At 45.7% G+C, this 20,536-nt stretch overlaps 1 protein-coding gene across 2 annotated transcripts in view; it reads right to left on the reverse strand.

Moving 5' to 3' along the window:
* The window catches only part of DENND4C (DENN domain containing 4C), a 1,124,311-nt gene that overhangs the window by 109,341 nt on the left and 994,434 nt on the right, over window positions 1-20,536 (reverse strand). For both annotated transcript variants that reach the window (XM_085634595.1, XM_085634603.1), the window contains one exon: window positions 6,499-6,616. In XM_085634595.1, coding sequence (XP_085490721.1) covers window positions 6,499-6,616 — 118 coding nt within the window. The remainder of the gene's footprint in view (window positions 1-6,498; window positions 6,617-20,536) is intronic.

Raw genomic sequence — 20,536 nt, forward strand, 5'->3', positions numbered from 1 at the left:
TTTATCAACCTCAGCTCTTTCCTGGAAAGTAAAGGGAGGTTCATCAAGCAGGGGCCGAGAAAAAAGGCGGGCTCCAAAATGCAATTTCCCCATTCATTTTTCTAAAGGAAAACTGAACAGCGATACTCCGAAAGCAGGTGAACGGAATTACACCAAATTTGGCAGAAAGCTAGATCTTGGTCCAGAAATTGTGCTTTTTGTGATTTGGTCTAAATTTATTCAGTAGTTTTTGAGACATTAAGTTTAAAAAAAGTTGTGTATCTGGATGGTTGACTTTGTGGGAGGCTTGCACGAATCTAACTATCACCCAACTTCAAGTAATGGAGCGATCTGACTAGCAGAAGGGGCTTTTTTTCCCCCGTCGCCTGTCTCGCTCCCACGTGACTAAAAGGTTCTCAAACTCCTGCAGGAGTTTCTGCTCAGATTGGCTCATCGTAACCAGTCAATCAAGAACTAAACAACGGTGGATACAAAAATATCATAGCTGTTTATTATTGATCATGATTGTGGCAAAACATACAATGTATTGAATGTAGTCATTTATTTTGTTGCTTTAAATACAAATGTACTCACAATTATATAGTTTGCGATTGATTCTGTTCTCACTGTTTGTTAATGTGAGGAGGACATTTAAACCCATTGCATGACACTACAGGTCACGTGATCAAGACCAGACTGTGGTCTAAATGTGATTTTCAGTGAATACATTTCAAGCTGGCTTGTGTCATTTAAACTATTCTGGAGATATATATATATATATATATATATCTCTCAGTGACAATGGAACATTTTAAAGATAATAAAAATCACTGAAATTCACCAGTTTTAGTTTGCTCTGGTAACTATAACACGTGCCCCAAGGTAACTAGCTCACGCCCCTGCCATGCAGTTTTGTCATCAATAATTTCACTGCAGGAGGAGCCAAGATGGCGACCGGAGCAGACGCTTGAGCGCCCGGCTCCGTCGGCCCGTGGCCTCGGACTACTATCCTGATGCCCATCCTCGCCGATTCTCGAGGTGCAACGTGTGCGAAGACGCGCTGACTGCGCTGCCGCTTTCCCGGAGTCTCAGCCCGCCCGGATGCCCGAGTTCTGGGTGCTTTTGTTCTCTGCACTGAACCCCTGTCCATTATGGCCTTTGCCGGCCCCCTGGAAGCTCCGCAGTTACCGGACCAGCTAGCGCTAACCTGAGCCCCGCGGTCCCGATCTCACCTTGCACCACGGATCGTCGCCGGATGAGCCCGGGGAGGGACGGCCGGACACCTTCTGCACCCTGTGCCTGACGGGCTGGAGCTGTGGGGTGGGCCCCGGTGCGGCGGGTCTCCCGGCCTGCTCTGGGGGCCGCGCTGTGGGAGGCTGCTGACCCCCTTCGCCTATTGCCTAGCCGGCGGCAAAGAGAACCTGCGAGAAGAGAAGCGACTGTCGGCCTTCCCTGTTGCGGCGTAGACCTGAGGGGAGTCGACTCCTTGCCACGACCCCCCCCCCTGGCCATTGCAACGTACAGCGGCAAAACATGGCGTTGATTGCCTGCTCGCGGCTGGGGGGTGATACTCCGGTCTCGCCCGCTGCCCACTTCGCCCTCCCTCTTCCGGACACCAGCTCCACAGTGCCGTCCCGGATTGCTGCCGATGTGGGGGCCCGGCTTCCGCTGACATGCGGCTCCGTTCTGGCTGTCCTGCGGGACTTTCAACTACAGATGTGCGCTGGCCTGCAGGCGCTGAGTGAGCGGTTTGACCCCATACTGTCGGCTGCGGGTCGTGAGCGCTCTGTTGGTCATCCACAGGGCGTGGGTCTCCCGGTGCTTTTGTCCTCTTGCGGGGACGCAACGGCGGTGTGCGATTGTGCTACACTGGTGCCTGCATCCGGCGTTCCCGGCACCCGGGGCCCACCGCTCTCCACCTCAACTGCGGATACTTTGTCCCCCTGGTCATGGCTGCCTGCTTCATTGTTGCCTGCCTCACCGCGTCCGCAAGAGTATCCTGCTGAGCGATACCCAACGGCTTCGAGGACCCGTCCGCGGTGGCCTACTGCTTCTTTTTTGTGGAACTCCTGTACTTTACTTGCCAGGTCTGGATTTTATGTGGTGCAAAGAGGGACCTCAATAGATGGTCGGCGGCCATTTCGTGATCCTACTTCGCCATCTTCTCACAAGCGGCCATCTTGTCTTTGTCTGCTCGGGACACGGGGCCTTCATGTGGGGGCTGGCTTAATCCCAAGCCCGCGATCGGGCCAGGGCTAGACTGACTTCCATCGCCATGGTTCATGGACGGGCTGGCCTGGGACTGGAACTGTATGTATGTTTTGTGCGCTCTCGTCGCGACTTGTCTTCCTTCGCTTAAATTGTGGTGACACGGTATCTTCGCATGCAGTTTTTTCTTTTGGCGTAATGGGCTCTCAGTGTGTGGAGGCCATAGCTGGCTGATGGTTTGGGGCGCTCTGGTGTTCCGTGGGCTCCTCCCCACCTTCTTTTCTGTTATCTTATTTTCTTACTCTATTCCTACTTTCTCTCTTGTCTATATTTCGGGTTCATTGGGCGACAGGCACTATGCTGGGGGGGGGGGGCAGGCCGTAGCCTCCGCATTGGTGTAGGGTGGGGGGGTAATACTCTGTTCTTAATTAGTTCTATGGGCCTTTTTTCTTTTATGTCTCTGCGCTCTACTTGCTTCGATTCGGGGTCCGGGTGTGGGGTGGATCGAGTGGGGGCGGCTCTGGAGGGGTGCGTACTTGCTCATGTGACTATCCTGTTATATCTCTGCACCGCCTCACTGCTTGAGATTTTACTTCCATTGTTGTTTTTACTGATGTTGCTGCTCTCCCGTGTGGTGAAGCTATCTTGCGGACTCGAATCTCCTTTGTTCTTATCCTTCACTGACCTTTTTTTCCCTGATACAATTATCTTAAAAACCTAAAATTAACCTTCACCTCTCCTTCCCCGGGTGTCAAAGATATCTCCAGTATGTAACTCATAACTCGTTGTTAATCTTGACCGTTGACGCACAGGGGATGTAATGTGGGTATCAGTGCTTAACTGTATCGTGGCCGGCCTGACGGTTGTAGGCCCGTATTTGTTCTTTTAAGATGCACGAATAAAGGTTTTTTAAAAAAAAAAAAAAAAAAAAGAAAAAAATAATAATTTCACTGCAAATGTTCCAGTGATATTATCAATGATGTCATAGAAGAGGTCATAGAAGATGTCATGGAAGATGTCATGAGTGACGTGATATGTGGGGAAATTAGCAGTGCATGGTGAGGGGGAGAGTTATAGTTACCTTAGGGCACCAGTTTATAGTTACAAGAGATAACTATAACTGGTGAAGCTCAGTGGTTTTTTACATTTAAAATGTGCCATTGTCACAGAAATACATTCTCACCCAACTATAAAATTACTTTAACCTTTGTTTTTTTCAGTGAATTTCTAGTTTTTTTTTTTTTAAAGTAAAGTAATATTTTGTTACCATATGTAAAGCCTACAACCATACCCTGCCCCCTATGTCTTTTTTTATTTTTTTAAGGATTCGGGACAGATTTCAACATCCAAAGATAGCCGCCATCACTTACTGGTTGATGTGGTGGCAGCGGATTCGATCTCAACAGGAGATCTCTTTAGTCCATGGAGCCTCCACGGCGAGAAATATGCAACGTTTTTGAGCATTAATTGCTCTAAACTACTATGCGAGTTTACACCAAATGACAAAAAGCACTCTTTCTGAACCAAGATCTAGCTTTTTGCAAAATGTCCTGTAAATGCATTAAGCGGTTTGGGCTGTAGCTGCGTCTAAAGTTCCTATAAAAAAAATTAATGGGGAAAGTGAGTTTTGGAACCCCTTTTTTTCTCAGCCCCCGCTTAATGGATCACCACGAAACCTTCCATGCACAAATTAGTCAAAAAGTAGGACTTTTTTTAAAAGCTTCGTGGAGATAAGTCCAACAGCACCAAAGTTATTAGCAACACAAAAAAGGCATTTCTTATGGAAGCACAATCCAAACTACCCAGTGGCGACCACCACTAGGCAAATATATATATATTCACACATACACACAACTGTCACTCCACTATCATTCCAGGGATGATGTAAACTTCTCGTTTTTATAGCTTGGGTATTCCCATTGCATTTCATATATTAATTTGAGTGACCATTTTCCAATTATAAATGCATACTGCATTTAATTTTGTTTGTACGCATATGTTTAATGACTGTTTCAGTTTCATTTGATACTCTGAAATTATTTAGATATATATAATCCCAACAGTCAACATATTTCATACCGTTTAAAGTTTGCAGTTCAAACAATCAACAATGTTTCATGGAATCCGCAGTAGGTGAAATTGTGTCTTGATTGTTGTTTACAACATGAAAAGAGTATTATTCCTAAATAAAAATAAATTCTTCCGTTATAGGAATATTCACACCTCCGGGGTGCTGAAAACTTCAGATTTTGGGATTGCACAGACAGGATCTGTAAACATCTTTTCGAAGGCCACAAGTAGGGACCTTGGGATGACCACACCGGCCTTGTCAACTTGCTAGGACATTAGCTCTCTTTATACAGAATATCTCCATTGGTCCATCATGGTATGCAGGTGAAAGGCAAGGCCACCCAAGACACTTGTACGGGCTCCTTTTGGTAGTAAAATGGCTTAGTTAAAGGCAAGAAGAGAGGGGTTGTAGCACAGATGCAGGGAAACTCTAGAATGCTGTTAGAATGTTGCAATTCTTTCTAATATTCTGTTTACTAGTCACTAATGTTGCCACTATTTTGTCTGCTCTTACAGTCCAAAATATACACAAACACTCAAACTGGGTTTTGACTTTAAGAAAAGTCATAAAAGTATATTCTTAGTGAATATTCTTGAGCCATGGTGAAACGAGGCTTGGAACCTATTAACAACAGTTACTCCATGAGATTCACAGGACTGATCATTGCCCAGAACATACCATCCTCATGTAATGGTTACGTGGTTTATAGGTTACAGTCTACCAGGTTCTTGGCCACTAATTAGCATTATGACTAAGTCCGAGCTGCCAGAAGGTCTAGTGATGGCAGAGCTCGGGCAGCATTCTGAACGAGTTTCAGAAAATGACTCAATGGGCTCTCATAATGCACACACCTGATTTCTTCAAAAAGCTCAGGGAATTGAGGGGATGTTAGTTGAAGAGGAATGGTGTAATGTGTACGTAGCTTCAAGAAAAGTGGTAACTTACAAAAGGTTGTGCTTAATTCAGTTAAAACACATGCAACATACCACTCAAGAAAAAAACTGCAGACTGACACAGATGTAGGACCGAAAAGGGAGATTCTGGGCAGTTGTTGTAGAGATGTAGAATAACAGAGAAACAAGAGATAAATGGCACACTCATGGATGTGGTGAATGCACTCTCAAGCTGGTATCCAAGCAGACTCTTTGGTTCTATTAAAAGATCTAGAGATAATACAGGGCATCAAAACACTAATGGTTGTGTGGCTGAGAATTGCTAAGCGAGACATTCATTGTCACAGAAAAGAGATGTTGTGGCAATAGATAGGAGATTACCATGAATGAACAGATGCATGATGAAGGAAATCGAATATATAAAGCAGCTGGATGACCCAAGACCCACTGTTGGGTGAGGTCACTTAGTAGCCTATAGTTGGGTGTGGTCACACAGTAGCACATTGCTGGGTAGTTATTCAATAGCCCATTTTTGTGCAGAGCGGTAGAACAACTAATAAGGTATAGTTTGTATGGAAGACTTGCATGGAGGCCATTGGTAAATAGCTCATGTTATTCCAGAACAAAAGTCAACTAAACAGTTCTATGTTAAGAAACAACAAATCATCAGGCGATATGCATCCAAACAAACATTTCATTCTCATCAAGGCATCATTTGTCCCTAATAGTTTATACCATAAGAGGAAGTTATCTCATAATTAGGGTTATTAAGTAAAGTATATAGGAGTGATTTAACACGGTGTAGCCATGATAATAATGCAGGCAGTTAAAATCACCCCCCCCCCACACACACAGCTGATGGGGTGAAACTATACTTCCACATGATGGGCAAGTTTAAGTAACATGGAGCAGGGAAATAAATTAAAGTGTGTCAGCACACAGTGTCAATTTATTTTCTTATTTACCCATGCTGTGCTAACGTCGGACACTGTTACAATTTGATAACCCATTCAACAACAACTGTCATTAAAGTTGGAAACTGTCACAAACTTTGAGAGAATGTATCTAACTGGTTTTCATTTGTATGCTGTAAGATTTTTAATTCTTTAACTTTTCTTATATGGCATGGGTGACATTAGTATGGGATAGGGCAGGGAATACTATTACAAGGAATACAAAAAACATTCAGTGCTACTGTCAAGCATGACGTGGAAAAACAAATTTAAAAAGTTGCATTCGAAAAACTTGGATTGCTATATGTATTGGTATTATCCAGGCATGAGATGAGGTTAGGAATCCCTCTATGTATGCAGTGTAGAGTAAAATATCAATTCCCTATATACTTACTCAGGTTTCTCCAGCATGCATAAAGAGGTTCTCCAGGTTGTTGGTGGATATTTATGTTGTCCCACAACAACTGAACATAAACCAACTTGCTATCTTGGGAGAGGGAGGTCTGCGGGAGCTTGAGTAAGAGATTTGAAAAATAGATTAGCAGTGAATTCATAATACAAAACTCAGCACCAAATCTTGATAGTTTTTTGCAAATTGCCATTTATTCTGAGAGCATCATGCAGACAAACTTAGGCAACACACTTTTGTTCCAGCAAATACTAAATGCGCTGTTTCTGCACAGCATAACGCAGTGAACGCACCTCTGGTTGATATCTCACTTTAAGGAAAATCTAATTTCTACACCTTCAATATATTTGAAGAAATGGAGTTCAATGAGAATGCCAAACTTGGTGAGGATCGTTCACATAGTTCAATTAATAGTAAGCAGGAGACGTGGCAAAACTTGTGACCTGGCTCACATAAAAGGGGATTTCTTACAGGATACGTTTCTGCTTGTGTTGACTCCAAAACAGCTGAATGAATGTTCACCAGTTTTATTGCATGCCAGCTTTTCCAATATTTGGTGTCTTTTTTTAGATTAGATAAAAAAGGGTCCAGGGCGCATGTCAAAGTATGTCTGTCTGTCTATTTTACATTTTCTTCATGCTCTACAAATAATAAATCCTAAATAATGGAAAATGCCACTCTGAGCATGTGCAACACAGTGTCCAAAGAGTGGATACTCAATAAACCAATACTGCTGAGAGGGCGAGCTTTCGGTCACACTAATTCAAGTTGTAACGTTGAATGACCCAAAAAAATGATTATGTATAAATAAAATAAAACACGGTGAGGTTCTGTAGCGATCCGAACCCGTGAAATCGGTATCGTAGTACTGACACGATTTTGGTACCAATGAACCGCAAATGATACATTACATGCATAACAGTGTTTTCGCTACGCAACTAGCATGAATTCACTGAGAAATAGGGCATTCTGTTGTAAAGTCATGGCATCCATTTTAGTTACGGCATCCATTTTGTTTCTTGCCCTCACATAGTCAATGAACGGGCAATGACCCCGGCAGAGTCACCTTGTTAAGGACACGTAAGCTCAAGCCCCAAGAAAGGCTGACGCTACATGACTAGGCAGAATCAAGCTGCCTCCCCTGCCTGAGGCCAGTCCTGCTATACTGGTTCTCGTGTCCGTTGTCCTGACTGAAAGGCCAAAGACGGTAGCCATGCCCGTTTATGATCCATAAACACCTCTTATCCTACTTTTCAATCCTTTGCACCTGGCTCTGCTCCTCTCCTTCTGGGCTTTTACAATGGGGAGGTTACGATTTTTATGATGGGGAGGATCGGACAAAGAATGGAAAACTGTCAAGGGAACCTGATCGCATACCGAAATCCTACGACTAATTATTGTTTGATATCTATTTACTGTTTGTTTGGGATACCGGTTTGGGCATGAGAAATATTCGTGTAATGTTGCCTAAAGACATTTTGCGTGTATTTAAAGAACAACCCACTTAATGCAATTTGAACAGTCTCGTAGATTCTGCCTCTGTGTGGTTCCTATGACTTTTGTGTCCCTGCAGAAAATAAATCTTGGTCTTTGACGCCACCATCGAGAAGCCCGTGTCTCTGTTTATTTGTGCACCGAGACAGGAGGAACTCAGGGGTCTTTGGGTGTTGTTTCCCTGACACCTCTGGACTCTTAAAAGTCCAGAACCTCAAATTGGCGCCCAACGTGGGGCGACGTCATCCGGTACCGGTCCAAAGCCTGAAAAGTTCGAGAAGTTTCATGTGAAGATTCCGGAGGGAGGTACCCCGCTTCATCGATCCCTGCATGTCGTAAAAGTGGCCCGACGATCTCTTCCACGAGGGTTCCCGTTCCCAGACGGCTACAGAGGACCGCTGCCCTGACTGTCGCCCTGTCTTGGACCCGAGGTGCAGACCTTAGTACGGCGAGACGTAGACGGGTTCTCCTTGGTGACGTCTTCCACATTTCAGTTAAGTATTAAGTGGGCTACGCTCAGTTTGGTTGTTCCTTGTTGCTCTGGTTTAATTCGTAGATTATCACTGGTTGCTCTTGTTTAGATAATCTTTGTTTTGGTATTAGTTCATTTTGGTAGGCCTAAGTTCTTTGCGCATTTTTGGTTGGAATTTGTCTTTGTTTGTCATGACTACCAGTAGTAATTGTTTCTTGTCCTGGTTACGTTGCAACGGGGATTCCCGGTTGGAGGATTCGTGTTCGGTTCCTCCGATTGGAACTCCTACATATGAGCTCTATTGTAAACATGGTGTTGGTCCTATTACGTATAATGAAGTATGGGTCCGTTATACCAGAAAAGATGGTGTCCTTAGTTGGCCACCGCATGGTAGCTTCGATACCGAAATTCTAGACAATCTAGAAATGAAGTTGTTTAAGAGAAAAGCCCGGCCGGCAATGTTTGATTCTTTTCGCGTATGGCGCAAAGAAGCCAAACAGAGAGAAATTAGGAAGACGAAGAAAGAACAGAAAGAGAAAGGGTTGACTTTAATGGAGTCTGCTAGGCAGCTGCATGTCAACGAGACTGAGAAAGCAATGGAGATGGCGAATAGAAAATATAATTTGGCAATTGATAAATGTTACCCTGCATTGCCATCTTGTCCTACTAAGCCGATGGAGGATCATGAGAAGGATCCTCTGTTGTCTTACCTGTTGAATTCACCTCCACCGTATGCACAAGGTATTACAGTACCACAGTTACTACCTGTTGTACAGCCAGCTGCTGGTCAGCCTGGAATAGTTGCTCCACTTCCTTTGATTCCAGCTCCTGTCCTTCCCGTGGTTAATGTTCCTTCGGCACCCCCTCTTCCTGGGTCGCCTGCTCTGCCTTTGCCTGTCGTTACGCAAACTGCTTTACCTGCTACTCCCACCCTTACTATTTCATCTGCTCCAGCTGCCCTATCCCCGAACCCTGTGAACATTCTGACTCCGCTTTCCGTTCGTCGGAAAATAACCGACTCTCTAACTAATATCTTAACTCCTCTCTACAGGTCTTTAATTGAGACCCCCGTTTCTGACTCTATACAGAGACGTAGCCAGCTTCCTGGTCCTCAGGAACGAGACATGTTAGATTCGACAGCTCTTAGGTGGATGTCGAAAGCTGTGAAGTATGATGCACAAAGAGTGTTAGATACTTTTATGCAATGGAATGAACCAACTCAACGTTATGTTTTTGACGTGATGTGTTCTCTTGTGCGTGAAGAATGGGAAGATGATTACTTAGATTCCGTCCCCTCTGATCTGATAAATATTCAACAGAAGTTCGCCGCAGGAATGGTGATAGGTTCAGGAGTAAGAGGAGCGATAGAACTGATTTTAGCCCATAGGGATGATTCCCCTCTTCGAGCGACAAGAGACCCTGATGGTTCACCGATTACTACTAGGAAAAAACGAGGTCAATATCCGATGAGGGAAGTTCCGCCGATATGGCGTGATGCAGTTCAAGCTGATGGGGCTAATAATATTGTAGCTGCCCCGGCACATTTCCAGAGAGTGTGGATACACATCCCTTGGAAGCGGGCCGAAGTATTAGCAGTAAAACAAGCGTTACCAGACCCACGTAAAAATCCTGCTGGTTATTACAAAGAGTTAACGCAGACAGTTCAAGCGTGCATCATGAATTTGGCAGACATTGAAATGTTATTTGGTAATGTAGTGCCACAGCCTATATGGGCCAAGATTCGGCAAGAGAACCACCCAGTCGCCTTAGGAGGTGATTGGCCAGTAATTGTAGCAGCAGATGCGCAACAAGTTGGCGGTGCTAAACCTGAACCTCTGATTGCTGCCTTGCCTGGCAGAATAATTAATCTGATGAAAACGCTGATGCCAGCGTTACGAGTCAATTGGGATAAACTATCGGCATGCAAACAAAAGAAGGACGAAGGCGTTTCTGACTTTTTCACTAGATTTGAAGAGACCTTCGTAGACCACAGTGGGCAAGATATGAGTACTGAAGGAGGCCAGAGATTGTTCGTCGACAAGTTTGTGTTTAATTTACTACCTGAACTTAGTAACAAGTTAAAGGATTCTGAAAGTGCATGGGCAGTGTCGACAACAGCACAGATACTTGCAACTGCTCAGTATTACGAGAATAGAGAGAAAGAAGAGAAGGAAAAGTCAGAAAAGAAAACAAAAGATTTAAAGACTAAAGTTCTTTTGCAACAGGCGTATCCGCCTCGTTCGAATCAGTCAGATTCACAGCAGCGACCCCAGTTTCAGCAACAGCCACAATTCCAGCAAGGGACATCCCAAAGATTTAATTATGGTTTTTCTCGACAACAGTTAGCATGGAATCAGTGTGCCTATTGTAAAAAGGAGGGCCATTATAAGAATGAGTGTCCGGTACTGCACGCACAGACTAGTGGTGTCCCAGCTCAGAGAGGTACTGTTGGATTTATGCAAACTCCTAGAGGTAGAGGACGTGGTACTATGACACCACAGGCCGATCGCCAATCGAATTATTTCGATCAGCGAAATGCACAATCTGCGCAAGCAGGTAGATCTCCACAGTATCATGTTGAAGATTATTATGATCATAATGAGGAGATTCAGAGAAGCGAGTACTAGGACAGCCACAGGCAAAGAGAGGGAGTAGTATCAGTTCCAGTTGATCAGAGTGGACCTTATGTCGCAGTAGTTACCTCAGGCGTGGTCGAACCGTTTCTGCTGGATACTGGTGCGGCAAAAAGTTCAATTATGCATGCGAAACTCCCTGGCGCACCTTTGTCTGGCTTAACGAACACTTCAGTAGGTTTCTCAGGCGCCCCTGTTCACAATCCTGTTTCTAGTCCTTTGCCAATATCTGTGGGGCCATGCGAACTAGAAGCACCCCTTATCCTAACAACCGGTTGTAATGAGAATCTACTTGGTTTAGATCTGTTGAAACGCCTGCATGCGACACTGTACTGTTCTCCTTCGGGAGTACAGCTCACATTAGGCAAAAGAGTTATCTCTCCAATGTATATGTCGATGGATAAGCTCCCACCGGAGCTGCGTTCTCTCCCTGATACTCTTTGGGCAACTGGTCCTAACGATGTAGGCCTCTTGGAAATTCCCCCTTATGTGGTAAGTCTGAAAGCGAATGTTAAATTCCCACGAATCCCACAGTATCGGATTTCGAATGAAGGGGAACGTGCACTCTTACTGATTGTGAAAGACTTAATACAGAAAGATGTGATTGAGGAAACTAGAGGAAATGTCTGCAATAGTCCTGTTCTGCCGATTTTGAAATGCACTGACCCTTCCAAACCTCCAATCTACAGATTTGTGATTGACCTCAGAGAAGTAAACAAAATCGTGATTCCGCAGTTTCCTGTGGTCCCAGATATCACTGCATTATTGACGTTGATTCCTGCCTCAGCCTCATGGTTTACAGTTATCGACTTGAAAAATGCATTTTTCAGCATTCCGATAGCCGAGGAAAGTAGAGACATTTTTGGTTTCTCCTTAGGAGGTCGCAGTTTCAGATTCAAGCGCGCTCCACAAGGTTACTGTGAGAGCCCTTCAATTTACAGTCAAGCATTGAAGAGTCAATTAGATGCTCTTGTACTTCCTCCTGGTGTTGCTCTGATCCAATACGTAGATGATCTTTTACTAGCCGCTGATGACAAGGAAACTTGAAAAGCAGCTACAATTTCTTTATTACGTCATTTGTCAGACTTACATCACAAGGTGTCACCTTCTAAACTGCAATATTGTTGCCAAGAAGTGACCTACTTAGGTCATCTTTTGTCAAAGGAGGGAAGAAGGTTGACCCCAGAGAGAATCAAAGCAATCTCGCAGATGACTGTACCAAGCACACAGAGAGAAGTGCGTGCGTTTTTGGGTATTACGTCATACTGCAGGCAATGGATCCCAAATTTTTCTCTCATGGCAAAACCACTGGTAGCCCTGACTGGAAAAGGTGTTCCGAGCCCTTTGCCATGGTCTGATGAATGTCAACAAAGTTTCTCCGACTTACGTGATGCGCTGTGTTCAGCTCCTGTGTTGGGTACTCCTGACTACAGTAAGCCGTTTACTTTATATGTCCATGAAAGAGAAGGTTGTGCGTTGAGTGTTTTAACGCAACAATTTGGTGACAAACAGCGACCTTGCGCATATTTCTCATCCACATTAGATCCGGTAGCCAGAGCATTGCCAAGTTGTTTGAGAGCTACAGCAGCAGCTGCAGTGTCTATTCGACAGTCTGCTGGACTAGTCATGAACAACATGTTAGTAGTCATGGTTCCACATGCTGTGGATACACTCATAAATCGAACGAAAACTCAGCACCTCACCAGTGCTAGACTATCAGGCTACGAGCTGACGCTTTTGGCAAACCACATTCAGATCAAGCGATGCAACATATTGAATCCAGCAACGCTGTTGCCGACTACTCAGGAGCCGAGTGATTCAGAGCCCCATGACTGTTGTTTTAGAACTGAGGAAGAGACAAAAGGTAGGATTGATTTGAAAGATACTCCGTTACTAGATCCAGACGGCACCTTATATGTCGATGGGTCGTGTTTTAAGTTACAGAATGGTGTTGTGACGGCCGCGTATGCAGTTACGACTTTGAGTACGATTGTTGAGACCGCAAGAGTAAGTCAGAATTCTGCCCAAGCTGCAGAATTAATTGCACTAACAAGAGCGTGTGTTTTAGCTGAGGGAAAGAGAGTGAATGTGTTTACTGACAGCCAATACGCCTTCGGCGTATCACATAGCTTTGGACGTCTCTGGAGAGAAAGAGGTTTTCTCACGTCCCATGGGACTAAGATCCAACATGGACAGTTAGTCAGTGATCTATTGGAATCCCTGACCCTACCGAATGAAGTTGCGATTGTGAAGTGCAGTGCACATCGGAAGATTACGGATGATGTTGGCCGTGGGAATGCGTTTGCTGATGAGGTCGCCAAAGAGACGGCCAAGAACATGACGAGCCGAATGTATGTTGCAACGTCTGCAAGATGGATTGCTGAATCAGGGATGTGTGAGAATACGATTGAAAGTGTGAAGGCAATCCAGAATGAAGCAACTGAAAATGAGAAGAATGAATGGAAGGAGAAAACGGGTAAAATGGATTCAAGTGGATGTTGGGTTGATTTGTCTGAGCAGCAACGTTGGATGTTACCTGATGCGTATGTACTTGCGGTAGTCACGATGGCGCATGGAGCGGCGCACATCAGTTCGAAAGGGATCTGTAAAATGTTAGCTCCAGTATGGAAGAACGATGGAATTACTAAGTGTGCGGAAAGAGTGGTGAAAAACTGCATGATATGCCCGATGCATAATCCTGGCAAGGGAACCCCAACCCCAACTGGTCATTTTGCTCCCCCTTCTTGTCCCTTTGAAATGATTCAGTTGGATTATATCCACATGGATAGGTGTAACAATCTTAAATACGTCCTAGTGGTAGTCTGTGCCTTTTCAAGATGGACTGAGGCATATCCGTTTAAGGATAACACTGCTATGTCCACTGCCAAAATCCTCCTCAAAGAGTACTTCCCCAGGTATGGTATGCCACGGATTGTTTGGTCGGACAATGGAAGTGAGTTTGTAGGGAAAGTTATGAAGAGTGTGTGTGCGGGTCTGGGTATTACCCAGAAATTTCACAGTGCGAATCACCCACAGTCAGCGGGTTTGGTTGAAGGGTACAATGGCACCCTGAAGCTGAAACTTGTTAAAATTCAAGCTTCCACTGGTCTCTCTTGGCCAGACGCACTGCCTTTAGCTCTACTGTCCACCAGAGCGACTGTACACTCTCGAGTAGGGCTTAGCCCATATGAGATTGTGTTCGGTCGTCCTGCTAATGTTTGGGGAGTCCCTAGGCCAAAGGAATTCAAACAGATTGAATACCCAATGTTGATTGATTATCTTTATGATCTGACTGCTAAATTAAGCCTTATTCATCAACAGGTATTCGAATCCTTGCCTAAACTGCCAGAGAGTCCAGGCCACACGTTGAAACCAGGCGACCAAGTTGTAGTTCGGAATTTCGAACGAACTCGGAACCTCCAGCCAAGATTCGTGGGTCCGTTCCAGGTACTCCTCACAACAAGAACTGCTGTACGCCTAGCTGGAAGGAAAAATTGGGTGCACGCTAGCCATACGAAGCGTGTCCCTCTCCCACTCCCCTATGACAATTGGGTTAGACAGGGATTTGGTGTATCCGAGACAGAACCTGTTCCTAGGCACATCCCTTTCAGTGATGCAGAGTACATAACGGACCACCCACGAACTGAAACACAGAACTTTGACACCTCAGCAGGAACCGCTCCTTTGAATCTTGGACCAAGTATTGTACAAAGTGAACATTTGCCACCTGTGGAGTCGAACATTTCCGCACCTGTAGACCAGCTATTTCAAGATCAGACAAGACCCGGAAAGTACAGATATAATCTACGTTCTCATGTTATGAACTAATGACATTGCATAATTACCTTTCTGTTTGAAAACTGTTTTGATCTTACTGCATTCCATTCAGTCAGGAAGTTTGCTCTAAATTTTTATCTTTTTGTTTTTATTGTTTCTCTCACCTTGCCATCTGGGTTACCGTAGGGTCGTAACGTGTGCCTTGTTTTAATTTGCAGGGAATCAGACACAAGGTCGGTTTCTTCTGTCTATCTTGGGAACTCCCAGGGTAAACAGAGGCAAGTTTTTTAACAGGTACAAACCATCCGTTGCGAACGGTTATAGAAGATGGAGCTTCCTGAACTGAGACGGGTTAATGTCATAAATGTGCACAAGACAAAGCTATATGACATATTATATAGCAAATGTTTTCTAATGCAATGTACTCTGACACTTCTAATTGTTTTGATAACTTTGGTAGGCGGAATTATTTTTGGTATTCAGTTGATCTTTACACCTGTTACATCTACAGTGTCTCCCCATGTTCCTGTTTCTCCGACTGTTGTTTCTCTCCATTCTTTCCATCCTTTTCCTGCCCACGAGCAAGCTCGACGCTCTGAGTTTATAAATAACACTTTCATTCAGCTCTTGCACCAACATCAACTAGTGGTTAACACAACAAACTGCTGGGTGTGTGGCTTGATACCACATACCATGGACAAGGGCATCCCTTATCTGGTTCTGCCCTTTAGTTATAATGGATCATTCTGGGCATTTCAGACCATGTTCGCTTATGCCCTAGAGACCTATCCTCCACGACCTCCGCGTTCCACTCGGTATAACTCTGCTAATAGAGCCTTGCTAAAAGGAATCACTGACATGGTTAGAGATGTCAATAATACTCCGTTCATTCCCAAGGATGAATTGCGAGTTTACATGGGTTGGAATGTTACGGAATATGGCATTACTCTGGGTGAGAACAAACGTAAAAGCTCGACTCCGATCTGGGTCGTACCCCACCAAGGTCAGGTCTGTTTGCAAGGAAATGGGAGGAATCCGAAAGCTCGACTAGGGAAGAGTGACTGTATCGAAACATATGTTTTCCCATCACAGTCTTCCCCTGCATTCCTAGCTGCTAAGGGTACCTATTTTGTTTGCCAAGACAGAGCATACACATGGCTGCCTGCTGACTTCTCAGGCTCATGTTATATCGCTCAACTGCTACCTCCGACATACACTGCTGCACCGGACTATCACAAAACTAGAGTTGTGAGAGGTGTTTTCAGTAAGGAAGATACTGCTGGCCAAGAAGCAGGAGACTTCTTCAAAGGTTTCCTTCCGTTCTGGGGGCCTATGGCCAACAGTAGAAACTTACGTCAACTAACACGGGTAGTTGAATCCACTATCACCGAAACTGCGGGTGCCCTTAGTAACCTGACAGCTGAGCTTCAAGCGGATCGCCTCATGACGTTACAGAACCGTATGGTTCTTGATGTGTTACTTGCAGATCGAGGTGGAGTGTGTAAGATGATCCAATCGAGTTGCTGTGTTTTTATCCCAGATAATGCGCCAACGGTGTACAAGGCCATCTCTAAGTTACATAAGATTTCTGACTCTATTCATGTAGAGGAAGGTGACTGGTCATTAATGGGATGGTTCTGGAGCCTGTTGTCTGCGTGGGGATGGAAGGTTCTGATAGTCACTGGTGTTGCGTTGGTATTTTTATTTTCGTGCTGTCTCATTGTTCAGTGTGGTCCTGCCTTATGTAACCTCTGCATTTCAACATGCGTAAGAAGACCACCTGTTTTTAGAGATACGCCACGGGATAGAGTAATGCTTCAACAACATATCAGTGACCTGATGAACATAGAAATGGATTCTGACATAGAGTAAGTTATTGCCTATGTAAGGGCAAAAGGACGGTCTGAGGTTCTGTAGCGATCCGAACCCGTGAAATCGGTATCGTAGTACTGACACGATTTTGGTACCAATGAACCGCAAATGATCCATTACATGCATAACAGTGTTTTCGCTACGCAACTAGCATGAATTCACTGAGAAATAGGGCATTCTGTTGTAATGTCATGGCATCCATTTTAGTTACGGCATCCATTTTGTTTCTTGCCCTCACATAGTCAATGAACGGGCAATGACCCCGGCAGAGTCACCTTGTTAAGCACACGTAAGCTCAAGCCCCGAGAAAGGCTGACGCTACATGACTAGGCAGAATCAAGCTGCCTCCCCTGCCTGAGGCCAGTCCTGCTATACTGGTTCTCGTGTCCGTTGTCCTGACTGAAAGGCCAAAGACGGTAGCCATGCCCGTTTATGATCCATAAACACCTCTTATCCTACTTTTCAATCCTTTGCACCTGGCTCTGCTCCTCTCCTTCTGGGCTTTTACAATGGGGAGGTTACGATTTTTATGATGGGGAGGATCGGACAAAGAATGGAAAACTGTCAAGGGAACCTGATCGAATACCGAAATCCTACGACTAATTATTGTTTGATATCTATTTACTGTTTGTTTGGGATACCGGGTTGGGCATGAGAAATATTCGTGTAATGTTGCCTAAAGACATTTTGCGTGTATTTAAAGAACAACCCACTTAATGCAATTTGAACAGTCTCGTAGATTCTGCCTCTGTGTGGTTCCTATGACTTCTGTGTCCCTGCAGAAAATAAATCTTGGTCTTTGACGCCACCATCGAGAAGCCCGTGTCTCTGTTTATTTGTGCACCGAGACATGAGGAACTCAGGGGTCTTTGGGTGTTGTTTCCCTGACACCTCTGGACTCTTAAAAGTCCAGAACCTCAACGGGGTGGTGAGAATGCTGCTATATTCATTTGCCAGGCCTTGGTTCTGCCAGTCAGGTAGGTCGGGGAAATGTGATGGGGGTTTGATGACATGCCCTTTGTCTTGCCTAAGGATGGCGGGAGAAGAGGGGGTTATTCAGTTCCCTCAACAGCCTTACCTTAAGGCCAGGGAGGGGTAAACGTTTGCCCACAGACCCCTATCACCTTGCCCAAGAGCATGGGAAATCTTAAGAATATTAAGTAACTCCTACCTTACCCCAGGGCAGGAGATTACCTATACACACAATATCCCCCGAGTTGTTCAATGGCGAGAAGGGTTGGAAATGATCACTGAACCTGCCTCCAGCACCCAAGGGTAGAGACTGGCAGGGCACGCCACTTATCTCTCCCTTACTTGCCCAAGGGTGGGGGGTGAAGGATGAAAAAATGCCCACTCCTGGGCATTGCCCAAATGGCGTGAATTGCTTCATGTTATGTTATGTTATGTTATTTTTATTTGTACCGCGCACAGCTGCCCCAGCAAAGGGGCGTCCTGGCGCTTTGAGAAGGTGAACACAACACAGCACTAAAAGCGGACAAAAGGAGACGAGACACAACAAATAAGCTAAACAAATAAAAAGGTCTTGATAGCCCGTCTAAACTGAAGGAGCTCATCGATGGCCCGGATTTGTGGAGGAAGAGAATTCCACCAACTCGCTGCCAGGACTCGAAAGGAGCGGCCACCAATTCTGCTCAACTTAAAACGCGGGACCACTGCTAAGTTCTGGCCTAGCGATCTAAGAGTGCGAGAGGGGACATAGGGGATCAGCAATTTCTCCAAGATTTGTGGGGGAGTACCCTTTAGGATTTGTAAATGCAAAGCAGAGAACCTTAAATCGAATCCTCTGCTGCACAGGGAGCCAGTGGAGAGAGCGCAGAGTATTGGACACCGAGCATCGCCTAGGCAGGCCTGTCACCAATCGGGCCGCAGCGTTTTGAACCCGCTGGAGCCGCAGAAATTCTGACTGGTTTATCCCCGCCAGTAGGGAGCTGGCATAGTCCAGCCTGGACAGCACTGATGCTTGGACCACCAGCTGTCTTGTGGGTGCATCAAAGAACTTGAGGATGGGTCGAAGTCCTCTGATGATGCCATAGCAAGAAGCCGCCACCTTCTTGGTATGACAGATGAAACTCAGAGAAGGATCAAGCCACACCCCCAAGTTTTTTATCTCTGCCGCTGGGAGGGGAGTCACACCCAACTCCGAAGGCCACCATTTGTCATCCCACAAAGCCACCTGTTTACCAACCACCATAATCTCCGTCTTCTTGGTGTTTAACTGGAGACAGTTGGAATTCATCCAGTTAGCCACTTCCCGCAGACCATCACAGAACCTGGGAGCCTCCAGGTCTGAGTCCCCACTCAGTGTGACCGCCAGCTGCGTGTCATCTGCGTAAGAGACCATGGTCAGGCCCCACCGCTTGACGACCGCAGCCAACGGTCTCACATACAGATTGAAAAGGGTGGGACTCAGTGAAGACCCCTGTGGGACTCCCTGGTCTAGCGGGTAGGATGACGACTTACCGGGCGGGATCGCCACCTGGAATGACCTATCCGTAAGGAAGGAACGAAACCAGTGCAAGGCGGAGCCAGAAACGCCCACCTCCTCAAGACGCCGAATCAGAATCCCGTGCGAGACCGTGTCGAAGGCGGCACTAAGATCTAATAACAGTAGTGCCGCCGTCCGACCGGAATCCAGCACGGAACGCAGATGCTCGACCATCGAGAGAAGGGCCGTCTCCGTGCTGTGACCCGCACGGAACCCGTTCTGGGTAGGGTCGAGAATGTTAAGCCTACCAAGATGGTCTGTAAGAGTGGCATTCACATGGGCCTCCGCTATTTTCGTGGCCCAAGGGAGATAGGGCGGTAGCTTTCAGGTTTAAGGGGGTTAAGGGTCGCCTTCTTCAGAATTGGCGTGACTACTGCCTGCTTCCATCTAACGGGAACCACTCCAGAAGAGAGAGACAGGTTGATCAAGGACAGCACCGGGGTACGGCAAACCGGTGCCAGGGTCTTGAGTTGGGCCGGTTTTAGCGGGTCTGCCGGAGATCCAGACTTGATTTTGGCGCTGAGAAAGTCAAACACCTCCAGAGATAAGGGGGGTAAGATGGAAAGACATTCCCCTTCACCTAAGGTGCGACCAACCTGCACTAGAATCAGGGAACCCGTTGGGAAAGTGCGATAGATGGCTTGCACTTTTTCATGGAAGAAAGAGGCCAAACCCTCACAATGTGAGTCCGAGCATATTTCCACTGCAGTTGCTCTCTTCGCCATCAAGTCCTTTAATACTTTAAAAATAAGTTTCGATGGATTGGCAGAGTTCTGAAACTGTTGAGCATAAAAGGAGGCGCGAGTTTGACACACTGCCCTGTGATAAATCTTGACCTTGGCCAGATAACATATTTTCAGATCTGGGTCGTACGACTTCCTCCATAATCTTTCGGCCTGTCTACAGGCCCTCTTAAGAGATGCCAAGGAAGTTTCATACCAAGGGCTCGGCTCCTTCCGGTGACACTTGGACCAATACATAGGAATCAGAGAATCGAGGGCACCAGATATCCACTCACAGAAGGAGTCGTATCCACAATCGACCTCGGTGAGCGGACCTAAAGGAACCTTCTCGAGCGGATGGTAAAAATCCTCCAGTCTTAATTTGTTCCAGTGTCGTTTAAGAACAAGTCTATCCTGAGATAGAAAAGGAGAGTCAGACAAAGAGCATGCCGTTTTCACCAGCATGTGGTCTGTCCAGACCAACTGGGAGGAACCAAGAACTCTGAGTCCTTCTAGATTTGTGAAGAACGGGTCAAGAATATGACCA

Source organism: Triturus cristatus, chromosome 2_1 (genome assembly GCF_964204655.1).
Source record: "Triturus cristatus chromosome 2_1, aTriCri1.1, whole genome shotgun sequence".
Classification (NCBI taxonomy): Eukaryota; Metazoa; Chordata; class Amphibia; order Caudata; family Salamandridae; genus Triturus; species Triturus cristatus.